General features: G+C 34.6%; 1 protein-coding gene and 1 long non-coding RNA gene across 3 annotated transcripts; one reads left to right on the top strand and one right to left on the bottom strand.

Annotated features, from left to right (window-relative positions):
* On the top strand, window positions 1–6,660 carry LOC101496754 (protein TIME FOR COFFEE). Of its 2 annotated transcripts, none has more exons than XM_027334015.2 (11): window positions 1–483; window positions 586–1,011; window positions 1,103–1,260; window positions 1,352–1,544; window positions 1,756–2,131; window positions 2,274–2,334; window positions 2,423–2,789; window positions 2,878–2,944; window positions 3,043–3,109; window positions 3,205–3,585; window positions 3,687–6,660. In XM_027334015.2, exons 1-11 carry the CDS (start codon window positions 390–392, stop codon window positions 6,087–6,089), a joined length of 4,593 nt encoding a protein of 1,530 aa, XP_027189816.1. In that variant the 5' UTR covers window positions 1–389; the 3' UTR covers window positions 6,090–6,660. The 2 variants fall into 2 exon arrangements, with proteins under 2 accessions (XP_027189816.1, XP_027189815.1); XM_027334014.2 differs by having other exon boundaries at window positions 1,352–1,649.
* Window positions 6,661–11,281: 4,621 nt separating this feature from the next.
* Window positions 11,282–13,582, bottom strand: LOC113786211 (uncharacterized). Its single transcript, XR_003472379.2, has 2 exons — window positions 12,312–13,582; window positions 11,282–12,108 (listed from the first exon to the last, which is right to left on the bottom strand). It is a non-coding gene; the product is annotated as an uncharacterized lncRNA (long non-coding RNA).
* Between the last annotated feature and the right edge of the window lie 1,331 nt (window positions 13,583–14,913).

Here is a 14,913-nt window from a genome sequence, read left to right as displayed (position 1 = left end):
AGTAGTATTTGGAGTGGGTTTGGCAGAGAGTGAAATAGCGGAAAGGAGATGAGATTGGAGCACAAAAAGAGGTCGCGAAGAAAGGGGAAGAGAGAGAAAATTAGAGAGAGAAAGAGGACTGGTGCAGCAGCAGCAGCGTGAAGAGAAGAGAAAAAAGATAAGAAGCGAAGAGAGAAGCGTAGAATAGAATAGCATAGCATAGCATCCCCCTAAGATCTCTGATAATTCTGATAACACAAACCATAATAAAGGATCTTTTGATTGAAGAATCAATTTTATAAAAATCTGTGGTGTTGGTGAATGAATCTATCGCCGTTGATTACGGTTCACACAAATGATAGATGAGATAAATAATTGAATCGGTGTGGAAGCAAAAACTTTGTTGTGGAATGGACAGGATTAGAGAAGCAAGAAGAAACACTATGGCCGCGAATGGTTTAACAAGAAGGAGACACAGAACTAACAGTCTCAGAGACTCACCAGGTTTTCAATTCTCTCTCAGATCTCGTTAACTAAAACTCTATGCTGATTTCATCACTTGTCGATTTTTTATTATAACGGTGATTTTTGTTTTTGTTTTTGTAGATGAAGATGGAGCGATGGAGATGCAAGAGCCAACGAGGCTAAGAGATCGAGGGAGTGGAAAGAAAGATCGAGATCGAGAAAGAGAAAGGGAGAGAGATCGATTAGGTCGAAACAAGAGAAGGAGAGGTGATAGGTTGATGCACGGTGTTAGAGAAGATGGTGGCGAAGATACTTCAGAAGAGAGTATTAACGATGAAGAAGATGATGATGATGAAGACGGAGGAGGAGGTGGCGGCGGCGGTAGTGCTGGTGGTTCAGTTAGAATGCTTCCGTTGAATCCATCAACACTTACTTCTTCTTCGTCTCTCACGAATCATCATCGAAAGAGCTTCCCTCCGGCGAAAGTTTTTAGACCAGCACCGCCGACGACGTGGAAAGCCGCCGATGAGATGATCGGAGTTTCCGTTCCAAGAAAAGCACGTTCAGGTGAAAAAACAATCAAACGAATCCACGATTCACGGAACGTTAATTTTCTCTTTTTATTTTGTTTCTGATGTTTTTTTGTTTGTGTTGTTAGCCTCGACGAAGAGGTCACACGAATGCTGGGCTTCAAGCGGTGGTGGAATAGTACCGGAGCAAAATCACAATCACCGGCAGCCTTCATCGTCACCCGTGAGAGCAACAGCGGCTCCTCCTTCACCTTCATCATCAAACGCTTCAATCAGGAAGAAAATAGTGAGTTTCGTTATTGGTGTGACGTCACTGTATTGATGTTGATGGGTTTTTCTAACAGTGACTTGACATGTTGGTTTTTGGTGGTGTGCAGAAACCAAATGGTGGTAGTGGAGGACAAAAGTTTCGACCACCGAAATCGTCTTCAAAATCATCTTCATCAGTGCAAGATGAGATCGAGATAGAGATCGCTGAAGTTTTGTACGGAATGATGAGACAACCACAAAGTCAAGTACCTTCTAAGCAACAAGAAATGAACGATTCAATCAAGTTGGATTCCCGAGAAGGTAATAATAATAATAATAATAAATCTTCTGGTAGTGATGGCAAGTCAAGAATTTCTTCACCGCCTCAAAATTCAAGTTCCTCTGCAACACCAGTTTCGGCTGTTGGTTTGTTCTTCATCTATATCTTTTGTTTATTTATTTATCCTAATTATCACTATCTCACTCAGATTATTCTAATAATTGATTTGTTTTTGTTTTTGTGATTTTGCAGCACCAAAGAGGAAAAGACCGCGTCCTGTGAAACATGAGGATGAGAATCCAGCGATTTTCAGTGTTCGCAGTAGCCCTGTTTCATCGATGACTAAGGCGGAGAGTGATCTTTCAAAAATTGAAACTTGTTCGTCCAATTCAGATAAGAACAATCAGGGATCTGTGTTGGAAAATGCGGCTAATTTAGTTCCGGTTCAGGCTATGCCGGAGCCAATGAAGCCTGAGAGCAATACTTCGCCGACTGCTAAGCTTTTGATGGAGGAATCGGAGAAACAAAATGATGTTGGGTTGAGTAAGGAGATGGTGTCGCCGAAGAAAGAATCTTCTGTGCTCCAAGCAGTAGATGATAATCGTGAAGATGTGAAAGCGACTAAAGCGTGAGTAGCAGCATCCACTTTTTCTATTGTTTCTTTTTCTTTACTTTTTTGGGTTATCGTTTAGCTTTTTTGGTTAGTTTGCTCTAATTAATCAAATCTGAATCTTGATCTAACTTTTTTGTTTTTTTGTTTGGTTCTTCAGGAATCCAACAATATCTGAGAGTGAAAACCAGCTGAAAGAGAAGTTTCAGATAGATCTCATGGTGCTTATCCTTTTCTCAATCTACTTTCCTCGTCTACGTCGCTCTGATTATGTAATTTTGAAATTTTATTTTTTCATTGGATTTTTAGGCTCCCCCTCCTTCGTTGAGATCTTCTCCTGAAAGGGATGCCGATAATAATTCCGTAGCTGAGGTTGAAAAGGTGAAGCATGTTATGAAGGAGGATGAAAAATCACAGCGAATAAACAAGGAAGATATGGTGGTTGTGGAAATGGAGAAAGTTAAAGCAAAGGCAGAAGAAACTGAATCCCACAAAACTGCTATAACTGTGCAGAAAGAGAGAGGCATTGACCTGCAGCTTCAGTTAGAGAAATCAGATAGGTTGGATACAAATGGCAATGACAATGGCAATAATCTTAACCAGAAGCAACATCATAATGGTCAGAGGCATCAGCATCAGTTGCAGCAGCAACATCAAACAGGCTCAGAGAAAAATGGTAAGTTCAATTTTGAAGTTAAGAATACTTGTTTCTTTCTGCTGATTTGGTGCCTGATGTGGTTATTCTCTTCTACTCCTTGTTCCAGTTCAATCAAATTCTTTGCCTATTCCAATGTCTGTTCCAAGCTGGCCTGGTGGCCTTCCTTCCATGGGGTACATCCATATTAATTCTTGCGTTCATTGTTGTTTTGGTTATCTGTATTAGTTTATTGTAATGCTGATGTGACTCTCTTCTCATTTCTCATGATCAGATATATGACACCACTACAAGGAGTTGTATCGATGGATGGAACTAATATGCCTTCTGCAGCTATACCGGTGCGTTCACCCTTCCCATTGTATTTTTACGATTTAAATCAATTTGAGTGAAGCTTTGTTGTGAATCTGATTACTTTTTTAATTAATTTTTACAGCCACCTCATCTTCTTTTCAATCAGCCCCGTCCTAAAAAATGTGCAACACATTGCTACATTGCTCGGAATATATTGTATAACCAGCAAATTGCTAGGATGAATCCCTTTTGGCCAGCAGCAGCAGCAGCTGGCTCTGCATCATTGTATGGTGCCAAGCCCGGCAATCTTAGTGTTGTACCGTCCACAGAGTTGCATGGTAATGTTCCTGGCAGGGTAGCAAATTCTACTCAAGACAAAGGAGGGCACAGCCTTGCCATGTTTCCTGGTCATATTGGGAAGGACAAGGTTTCTCATCAGCCAGCCAATGTGGATAATTCCTCAAGGAAGCAAATTTTACTTCAGCAAACTTTACCCCCTGGAGCAGCACCTAGTAATTTAATGGTATGTTTTCATTTTGGTCCTTTCAGTTCTTCCTCAAAGACACACTTCTGTACTTTTTTTCATCTTAATTAATTAATTAATGATGGTGTGTCTCATTTCAGCACGGACCAACTTTCATCTTCCCCATGAATCAGCAACAAGCAGCGGTGGCAGCAGCAGCATCTGTTCGACCTGGATCTGTGAAGTCTTTGCCAGTAACAAGCAATGGACAGCCATCTTCTACATCCAATTCAGCTCCACCGAATACGTCTGGTGCTGGAGCTGCTGCTGCTGCTCCAACAATGAGTTTCACCTATCCAAATATGCCTGGCAATGAAACTCAGTACTTGGCTATTTTGCAGAATAATCCTTACCCTTTTCCAATACCAGCCCATGTGGGTGGCCCACCTGGATATCGTGGAAGTCCTGCCCAAGCTTTTCCATTCTTCAATGGACCTTTCTATTCTTCTCAAATGATACATCCTTCACAGATTCAAACGCAGCAAATTCCTGCTCAGTCACAGCAGAGCAGCCAACAGGGCCATCAAAATACCACTATTTCTACTGGATCCTCCTCTGCCCAAAAACATGCTCAAAATCAGCAGCAAAAGGCCAATAATGCTAGTGGATCCAATGGTAGTGGTGGTAGTGGAAGCTTGCAAGGTTTTCCTGTCACTAAAAATCCACCATCGCAGATTCTACAATTGCAGCAGCAGCAGCAGCAACAGCAGAGACAGCAGTTGCACAATCACCACACTTCAAATGCGGCTCGTCAGGTTGAGTCTGAGACGGGATGTGAAGATAGTCCATCTACTGCTGACAGTCGTATCAATCGTGCTACCATGAATATGAATATTTATGGCCAGAATTTTGCAATGCCAATGCAGACACCTAACTTTGCCTTGATGACAACTGCAATTAGTGGTCCTGGTTCTAATGGCAATCACAATGAAAAGAAGCAACAGCAACAGCACCCTGGCTCCAAGGCTGGAGGTGAAACTTCTCCAGCGTTTGCCATGCCATTTGCGTCCATCAACGGAGTTACTCCTGCAACTGGCCTTGACCTCTCATCCATCGCACAGAATCACTCAATTATGCAGAGCAGTCATAATTATCAGATAATGGCAGCAGCACAAGCTGCCAGTGCTCAGCTGAAGAAGAGTTACCATGCAGCTGAAGAAGGAAAAAATGTTGTTAATTCCTCCAACCTAGAAGAAGATAGAAAAGCAATGTCTGGAAAAATTCCAGCAACAGTGGGGCAATCCATTGCTTTTGCCAGGTCAGATGTGGCTGATCCCTCAATAAATTCATTATCTTGCAACAATGTAGTTGATAGCTCTGGTCGAAGTCTCAACCTTGGTTCTGCTTCTTCCCGGGCTTCAGCTTCTGTTATGCCTACTGCCATCAACGCCAATGCAGCTGGTTCTCAGCAACAAATGCAGCGAAATCAGCAGCAAATTCTTCAGCTTCAAAAGCAGAATCAATTTGCAGCTGCAGCAGTGGCTGCTGCTCGGAATAAGACACCATCCACAAGTAATGGCAGTATCTACCCTGATAATCTTCCTTCTACATCTTCAATATCCAACAAGTTTCCCAATTCCGTATCCGCATTTCCTCAAAGCCTAGTACAGAGCAGCAACACAGTTGTTACTCAGTCACCTCAGTGGAAGAATTCAGCAAGGGCAACCAACACTTCTCTGTCACCACCTCCAACTATGGCTTCAACATCGTCATCATCGATTAAAAATCCTCCACAGCAGCAGGTTCGTTCCCAGCAGCAGGGGCACACACAAATATCTTTTGCAGCAAATCCAAAATCGTCCACCTCACAAGTGCAGACTGCAAGCTCCAACCAGTCCCCATCACCTCCAGTTATGGTTGGCTCACCAACAACTTCCTCAATGTCCAAAAACAATGGCAGCCCAAGGACAACAAATTCATCATCAACCAACAACAAGACTGGCCAAACTAGTTCCCTATCCTCTCAGCAAGCCAAGAACTCTCCAACTGTGCCGACACGTAAATCCTCACCTGTTGGTGGAAGGAGTGTGCCATCAATCCTCAGTGGCCCTCAGATAACTCCCTCTTCCAACCATGGGAGTAAATCACAATTGCCACAGCAGCAACAAAAACAGCAACAGCAGCAACAACAACAAATATCAAAGCAGAACTTACAACAGGCCCAACTGTTCTTCTCAAATCCTTACATGCACTCTCAAGTTACACAATCCAACAGTTCCAACTCCACCACCTCAGCTGCAACCGGGTATTATCTACAACGGCGCGGCCCCGAGCAAGTGCAACGGCAGGGCTCTGGTAGCACATCCTCAAATGGTGGAGCTGCAAACAATTCGAAAGGCAGTACCTTGACCTCACAGGGTCTTCTTCATCCTCCCCAGTATGCTGCAATGCCATCTTCCGGGAACCACCATCAGTTTGTTCCAGCTGGCTTCTCTTATGTTCATCCGGTGCCCACGGCAGTTCAAGTGAAGCCAGCAGAGCAGAAACAACCCGCAGGTGAGTAGAAGAATGATATCGTTCCTTGGTTGCACCCGATGTGCAATGTGGTGAGCAAAGAAGAAAAGTAACAAAGAATGAAATTATGAAGTTGGTAAGAACAGATGGTGTCTTCTGAAGTGGGGGCAAGCCGTTTTATACCGTGCTCCTTAAGAAAAGAAAATATGGAAGAAGGAAGCAAGCTGGAGTTGACCACGGCCAACACAAGATGATTTGGATTCCATAATTTTGGATGGGAAATCGACCAGAACTTAAAATGTGCCTGAGTTGTGTTTAGTAATTCATTTGTACACTTGTGTTTATAATCTGACAAGACAAGGTTGATCATTAAGTCTAATCAAAATTCCATTGGTTTTTTAGAAGGATGTGGTTAAGGGTCCCCCATAACATTTTGAATTCTAAATTAAATTACTAAATCCCTACCAAAACTTAATGTGAACGCAGGAGGTATGGTTGAAGTTGAAAATCTTTCCCCTTTATAGTTGTTATTATTTTCTCTCTTTTGATATATCGTGGTGGGGGACCTGTGTTAAGTATTGTTCCTCAAAATGTGCAATGAACCTGTCACTTTTGCTATTATTTGCAATTATTTTTCTCTTTTGCAATTGATAGCAATAGTAATATGCTCTCGTAGTTGATATAAAATATAAATAACTTGACAGGGCATTGTGCTGAAGAGCAAGAATTGTTTTTTTGGATAATGTAAGTCCATTTTCCCCTCATTCTATTTTTTAAGTCTTATCTCTCTGATGTGGTTGATATGGTGGATAAAAAAGATGGTGGAAAGGAAGGATAGAACCGCCTTTTCCTCTTTTGGGGATGAAAGAGGAGATTTCCTTCGTGTACTTTATCCTCTTATTTTTTTCTCTCTCGTTATTTTGTCTTGTAGGCTGCAAGAGCAGTAAGCATCTTTTTGACAAGTTCATGTGGAGAAAGTTTAAAATGTGTACGTGTCTGGCTAATATATATTATAGTGATATCCTCAAATATTTTTTAAGATAAAATATGATTTCTTTCATTGCTGGCGTGTTGATATTTCCTTTGATTTTTCTTTTCTCCAAGTTAAAGTGACGTGTGGGATGCAAATTGCAATATGTAAATCAAAAAAAGTAATGGCAATTCCAAAGAAAATGAAGATGCTTTTCTTTAGAGACGTGGACGTGGCAAGTTGTTTATTTGACTTGAGTGAAGAAAACGAGGGAGGTAGATTTATTTATATATACATACATAATTGGCAGCTCAAGGGTACTCAAAAATGTTCAAAGGTTGGTTTTATAGTTCTAAAACATCACCACGTTACCCAATTTCTTTTCCTGAGAAGTGTGCTTTTCTCTACTGTCAGCATCCCACGTTTGGCTTATGTGTACTATAACTATTTTCTGAATGATTATATTGCTTATTATATTAAGCTGTAAGTATATAAATGAGGTTAAATTATGTGAATGTTGGTACTTGGTAATTGGTATGGTAGTTTCTTTCCTTTTCCATCTAATAGTAGAAATTTGGTTTCCTTGCTTGTCCTTGATGGAGGGTCCCTCCACGAGACAGTTGCATGGCCCACATGAGTTATCACACCGTTTATGCCTTTCAGAACCAAACTTAAAGCAGCAACACATTGCGGGTCCTGACATCACACCTGTGATGATGTGAAAAAGCTTCACTCTTGTTTACACATTACACGTGTGTCCAATCTCCCATATATAATTATTTTTTCTTTCAATTTCTCAAAGTAACAAGATGCTCGAATTCTTTTCCAACTCTATTTCCCATCTCTTCAAAGTTCAAGCTTTTTTTTTTCCAGCCAATTCAATTTAGAAACTTGCATTCCAAGCTACTGTCTTGGTTTTGCATATTTCCTTTTTTCTCTTTATGGAAGGGAATTGCTTTTATCAAAAGGTTGTTCAGCCTTTTATGTTTTACAGAAATTCAATTGTAACTTTGTGTTGGTGTGTTGGACCAGTTCAATTGCAAAAGATGAACAGGTAAAGAGTGAGGATGACGTGGATTTTCATTTTGAATATCACTTTTTTATCTGCATAAAGGGAATATTGGATCTACTTGTGTGCTGAAATGGCAGGGTAATTTTTTTTTAAATAAAAAAAATGGGTAGATAAATAATAATATAATCAATATTTTGGGAATTTGAGATTGCAAGCTATATTCAGTGATTTCATATATTCACTTATCTGTTTCTTTTTTGAGGGGCCAAAGATAAAGCATACAGATCTTCTCACTTGGTTCCCTATTGATAAACCGAAAAAGACAATATTGTGTCCTTTTTCTCATTGGGAGGGACCCTCAAAATTAATGGAATTAGCAAAGTCACCATACCCCCATTACCATCTTGTGAATACTGAAAGATAAGACTAAGAGTCTAAGACTCAAGGTCACCACACCTTAATCCAAAAAAGAAAATAAAAGTTAACATACCTAAAATCAACTATGACTTCTAGCACCTCCCTGACCCCACCACCCCCAACAGCTCCTAAAAGTTTGTTTTATGATGATTAATATTATTTAGTACATATTAGTATTATTTATTACATAGTATCACCACAGTATAATTGTCATAATTACAATATATCACTATAATTTTTAAAATTTACAAATTATAATTTTTATAAAATTAAGATACTTTATTGTAATTTTAAAGATGTTATCGTAATATCAAACATAGATTTAATTGAATAGTATAAATAGTATAACACGGTAACTTACCTTTCTTAAGTGATAGTAAGTAGTTAAGTTAATTGGATATTTTTTTTTCCTTTTTCTGTTGACATTTTGAAAATTTGAGGTGAATATAGGATATTCCCAACCATGAACCAAGTGAATCTTTATATTGATTTAAAATTTGAAATCATATTAATCAATTTGAAAATTTGACGTTCTAGTAGTTCAACATAAATTAGTTTCTATATATTGGTTTAAGATTGCATTCCTTCTGCTTTCTCCCTCCCAATTAGATGCCGTCTCCTTCAAGTTCCCACTTCCACTATTCGTTCACTTTAGGTCATTAAATGAGTAACGCCTAACAACAATAGGGGTAAAAGAGGAAAATGAATTGATAGAGATAAAACAGTTACTTGAATCAGCCTTACATCACAAAGTTATGGGAACCACTATATGATGTCCAAGTTGTGATATCAACCCATTTTCTTTTTTAACATTGATATCATCCTAGTTATTACTTCCATGTGGCCTTATTGATGTTTTTTTTTTTTTTTTGCAATATGTTTATATATTTTATGAGGAGGAAACTATTTAACCTAACTTGTCTTTATAGCTCTATTTATAGAGTTTTTTTAAAACAAAAATCCTATAAAAACATAAATATCTTGTAGGGTTAAATTGTGATTTAAAAATATATAAAATCCTATAATAAAGTGTGAACTTAACAAAATTCCAATAATATTTTAAACATAAATATAAATTAATAATATTTTATTTTAAATTTTAATTATAAACTTAAAATTTCTAAAGATATTTAGAAAATTAACTCTTATTGCATTACATAGCGAAATGCAAAAGTTATGTTGTCCTATTGATCGATTGATGAATGAATTACAAACAAACCAAAGTATTTTGAGTTATACCTTTCAAATGTGTTTTTAAACAAAAAAGGCAACTTGGTAAGATTAATTTTGGTGAACAATGAGTTGAAGATAATGTATTTTAATAGGCAGTTTGAAGATAAAAGTATTTATATAAAAATGAATTAAACTAGAAATTAAAGACTAAAAATACTTTCATAGACAAAATTTTCAATCTAAACTTTAAATTAGAATTATTTCCAAAACAAAAATAGTTTTTCTTAAGACCACTCAACTAGGCCTCACTAATTTTTAAAATTTTAGAATAACTTTTATTTCTTCCAAAAATGAATAGTAAGATAGAACTCCGTTGTATGTGGATAAATGTTGACCCTAAAAAGAAATCAATAGTATACCTTTCTCAAAGGCATTTCGCAAATTGTACAAAATGGCCATCCAATTTTCTCTTTTTGGATAAAAAATCCAATTTTGTTTTCATAGCTGTACAATTTGCACATGCGAAGCGATCAAGATAGATCGTGCAAATTAAACGTGGGTAATACCTCACGGCTAAAGGCATATACAATATACAAATGATAAATATAAGAGTATTTTTTCTTTCATATATAATATTTTTAAATATATGAAAAATAATTAATTAACTTAAATATATATAAAATAAATTTTTGAATTAATCGATTTAAATAAAATTTAAGATTTTTTTAAAAATTTAATGAATAAAAAAAACTTTCTAAATTAATGTTAAAGCAGTGAGGCCTAATTGGTAGGCCCATGCATTTTGAAACTGCATTATAAATCCACGTAAGCAGGCATTGTTTCGATTAGGCACTGGTGTAATGTAACAGCAAAAGTTATTTAATTTATAGGATAAGTAGTAGACATAATAATCGATCTGAAAAGGAGGTGAATTCATATATGTAAATAAATACTAAAAATATTTGTTTCTGATTACTCTACTTGAGAAAGTGGAACAAGCAGGCTCCTTAGTGAAGGTGTGAGTGACACAAGGAAAAAACTTCACCCATTAGGGAAATTAAAAAATAAAGTGTCACAATAACTAATCATGTGAGTTGGACTTTTGAAATTCATTGCATGACAAATTGAGGCAAATAAAGGGGAATTGGTAGAAAATGGTGGTGGGGTCCTCCCTTAAATAAATTGAATTAATAGTTGGGTCCATATCTGCTTTTAATAAATAATAATGACTATAACTTGAACAATATCTAGCAACATCTCGTCAAGATTTCATATAGTAGTATTGGCATAAATTGTGTAGGTAAGTGTTTTGAATTCAATAATGTCTAAATTGTGGTTGACCACAAGGAAACAATATATTTATCTTAAATTTCTTTTTTTAAGATAAACAAGACTTCTTATAAAAGTAACTGTAAAATTAATTTTCTTTTTTCTACTTTATTTTCAAGTCACTGACATTCACACAGTACACTAAACTTGCATATTACTCCATTCATTATATAATAAATAATTCATTTAAACATTGTACACACATTAAAAAAAACATGTAAATAAATTAGATAAATACCATTTTTATTAAATTACTATGATCAAGTCTACTTTGTAATAAGACTTGGCCAAGCCCCATAGCAAAAGAAAACAAAACTAGAAATCTATAGAAAAGAGACAACTTTTATCAGCTAATGTAATAAATAAAACAAAGTCAGCTGTTACATTAAAAAAATCTATCTAGATTGGCCATATGAGGACTATTGACAAAAATATCAAGGCATTTTTTGTTTCACATATAAGTGAAAGAGTAAGAATCCAATTCAAAATACTAAGAATATATCGAATTAATAACCAACACAAATGTCTAATATTGCACCTTTTTGGAATCAAGCTCACAAGACTCCATATCAATAGCTTCAAAACCCTTATCAAAGACCAAGAGATGTTGTATAGTGGAAGATAAAATTTCCAAATTAATTACGTATCACTATAAATATAAAAGGCAACAAATTAACTTAAAAATAATACAAATAATGTAATTGAACAAAAATAGTTAATATTATATTAAAAACAAAAAAGATTATCTATTTTAATTTGGGACAATATTTGTAAATAAATAAACCAGTCTTTACTGGAAAAAAGAAGTAATAAAATAAAAAAAACAGTACACTCTTTTCAAAGAAAAAAGTGCACTCAAGTTGCATAAAACAATCAAAGAAGAACTGTCAACACTGAAGAATACAATTACTACTAACCATTGGGGACCCATCCCTTATCTAAACTGAATCACTGGTTATTCCACTATTGAAAAGAAATTGAGTAAATGATCCATCAATGACTCAATTAAAATTGAGCAACATAAGGAACAACTTAAATTAAATTTTCAAGAAAAAAACATTGCAATTTTCTGACTCCAAACTTTTTCTCAGCTTATAATCTTCAAAACTTAAACAAATGGACTTAACTTTGAAAAGCTGAGAAGGAGAAGCGCATAACACAGAGATATCTGAAAATTTCAGAATCACCAATCAATTAATTATTTAATTAATAGATGGAAAAATTGACAGCTCAAAAATGAAAACATGAAAATAAAAAAGGTTAAGAAAAAGTGAAAATCATTAAATGTTACTATTCTGGTAGTAAAACCTTTAGGTGAATAAGATGAAAGGTATGACAGTGATGAATGAAACTACTACTACTACTACTCACTCCAAAGTTTGTGTTCTGTCTGGTTTCTCAAACAAATCTGAATGAACAAAGTGGTTACTGTTTGAAATCCAAAATGAGCCATAAAATAAAATCTAGTTAGTCCCTTTATTTCCTTTGAAGTGCATGCGTTAGTTACCAGTGGTTAATTGGTCTCTGCAAAACAGAAAGCCATTAAATAAGATAGAGAAGAGAAGAGGTACTATTGCTATATATCTGCACTGAGTGGCAGAAAAAGAAGAAGCAGGAAATGTGTTGTGGTGTGTGTATTCCCCTCCCCTGCATATATCGCATTGCATCACAGAGGAGACTTGTTCATCCCATGTCACAGGTGGATTCATTTCAGACATTTTCATTTTCTCTCCTATTTATATGGGAGGGGGCCAAACAAAATATCATTTCTTCCAACAGTTAATAAAAACCTTCAAATACTTTAAATTAGAAGAATTATGTTATGTTTACTTATCTTTATTTTATTTTAAGTGTCATGCTAACTTAAAAAGATTTATGTTATAATAAAGAAGAAAAAAATTTATTTAATTTTTATGAATTTTAAAATATTAAAGGCTGGGCATAGTTTATAAGATTTTTTTTATATCTAAATTCTTAATAAATATTTTAAATACACTTGTTAACATTTCTTTTATTTATCTTATATTTTAACATAGAAAAATGTTTCATGGACATTAATATATTTATTATACGTCTAAGGAGAGAAATAAATAGAGATATGTAATAAGAAGTGTTGAATTTGTGTAAGAAAATAACGAGTATTCAAATATCATTGTTGTTTGATAATAGTATTTCAATATAGAAAAAATTGAATGTAGGTAGTTGACTTTGAGAACGGTGGAGGTGTGTGATCCTTTGCTCTCTTGCCTATGGGGTTCCTTGACATACATCATCATTGAAAAAGTATTTGATCTATAAAAGTGGGATGTTCATGGAAAGTTTCTACAGGCGACACCATTATTTAGTACATGAAATACTGAATGCAGAAACATAATTCCGAGAACGGTGGTCATACGAGGTAATTGATCATTTGCTTTTGGCTCCACGTTGGGACTTCGGTGGGTGTGGTTGCACACATTTCGACGATCAAGTAAGAAGAGAATGAGAGGTTTTAAGATTAAATTTTTGTGTGTACTTTTGTGATTTCAGAGTTCCTCTTTATATACTGAGTCATTCTAAAGTTTCTAGTATGTTATAATCACCAAACAAAAAAAAAAAATTCATGTTAAAGGTGTATCATTCTAATCATAAAATGACAAATATCATCTGATGACCATAATCACTATATAATTGTCATCAAGTAGCTCAGGATGAGAGTACTTCGTGTTTATCATCATCGACTCATCGTATATCCTTTTTGTCCATACAACGACTACAACTTTAGAGTTAATTGAATTAATGTAGACCTTAATTCTAAATTCTACTCTTGATGACAACTTGCATTGATTTCGATAAGCTTATGTGAGGATATTTGATTGAGTCGGAAAATTCAAAATCACTAATTTTTATATTTGTCTTGGATTAAAATATCCTGAATCCGAAAAGAAAAAAAAATATTATACTAAATTTTATATTTATAATATGCAACAATTCAGATTACTTTTTTTTTATTAATTAATAAAAAAATTGTAATAGTAGGAGGATTGGCTTAACTTAGGCGAAAATGTCAAAAGTTCTTTTTTGAAAAGACATAGGTATTTACAAAGCTTTTAATTAATAGTTAGCTTATTGGATAAAAACATATTTTAATTTCTTGCTTTCTAAATTTTTTCAATTTTTATTTCTAAGTTGAGTTTAATTTAATAATAAATCCAATTAATTGTTTGTTTGAAATTGATTCAGTTAAAAGTGATTGATGTTTGAATATATTCATATAAAAATAATTTGAACAATAAATTTTAAAATAAAAATTATATTTGACTAAAAAATTATAAATTACAATTTTAAGTTAAAATCAATTTTATTTAGCGAAGTGCTAGCAACACACTATTTTTTATTGATTTTTGTTAAAAAACATGTTGTTAACATTATTCTTTTATTTAATATCATCCAAATATGGTAAAATTAATTTTATTTGACTCCAAAAATAAAAACAAAATTCACACTAAATGGGTCAGAATCATCTTCACTTACCAAACATTTTTAGTAAGAGAAATATGTCATTTTACAATACAAATAATACTTCTTTTATTTATTATGTTTTTAATACCATTAAAGGATGATATTTTTATAAATCCAAAAATAATTGTCTCATTTACAATAAATATTGTCTCAAAATAATTTACCATTTACATTCTCAACGCAATTTTTAATTATATCATTTAATTAATAATATTTGCATAAATGTCAATATAATATTTTTACTATATATTTATGATAATTATAATGCACCAATATCCAAGGATGATGGCAAAAATAGTATTCTCTCCTTCATTTATATGTTTTTCGTGTGAAATAATCAAATGATCCAATTATTTAAAAATGAATGAAGTGATTTATAAATTTTTTTATATAATATTAATTACATTAATTAATTTGTATAAATTTGTTTAAAATGACATAATAATTTGTGAGGCGTGGAGTAAATCACGGC

The sequence above is a fragment of the Cicer arietinum genome, chromosome 4 (assembly GCF_000331145.2).
Source record: "Cicer arietinum cultivar CDC Frontier isolate Library 1 chromosome 4, Cicar.CDCFrontier_v2.0, whole genome shotgun sequence".
In the NCBI taxonomy this organism is placed as follows: Eukaryota; Viridiplantae; Streptophyta; class Magnoliopsida; order Fabales; family Fabaceae; genus Cicer; species Cicer arietinum.
The sequence above is the reverse complement of the archived record's forward strand: the minus strand, read 5'-3'. Positions and strand labels throughout refer to the sequence as shown.

What these genes read in the sequence shown, in the direction of transcription:
- LOC101496754 (XM_027334014.2), top strand. Translation starts at nt 390, where the DNA reads ATGGACAGGATTAGAGAAGCAAGAAGAAACACTATGGCCGCGAATGGT. An exon ending in CAGTCTCAGAGACTCACCAG is followed by an intron (nt 484 to 585) that starts GTTTTCAATTCT and finishes TTGTTTTTGTAG; the next exon opens with ATGAAGATGGAGCGATGGAG. An exon ending in GGTGGCCTTCCTTCCATGGG is followed by an intron (nt 2,945 to 3,042) that starts GTACATCCATAT and finishes TCTCATGATCAG; the next exon opens with ATATATGACACCACTACAAG.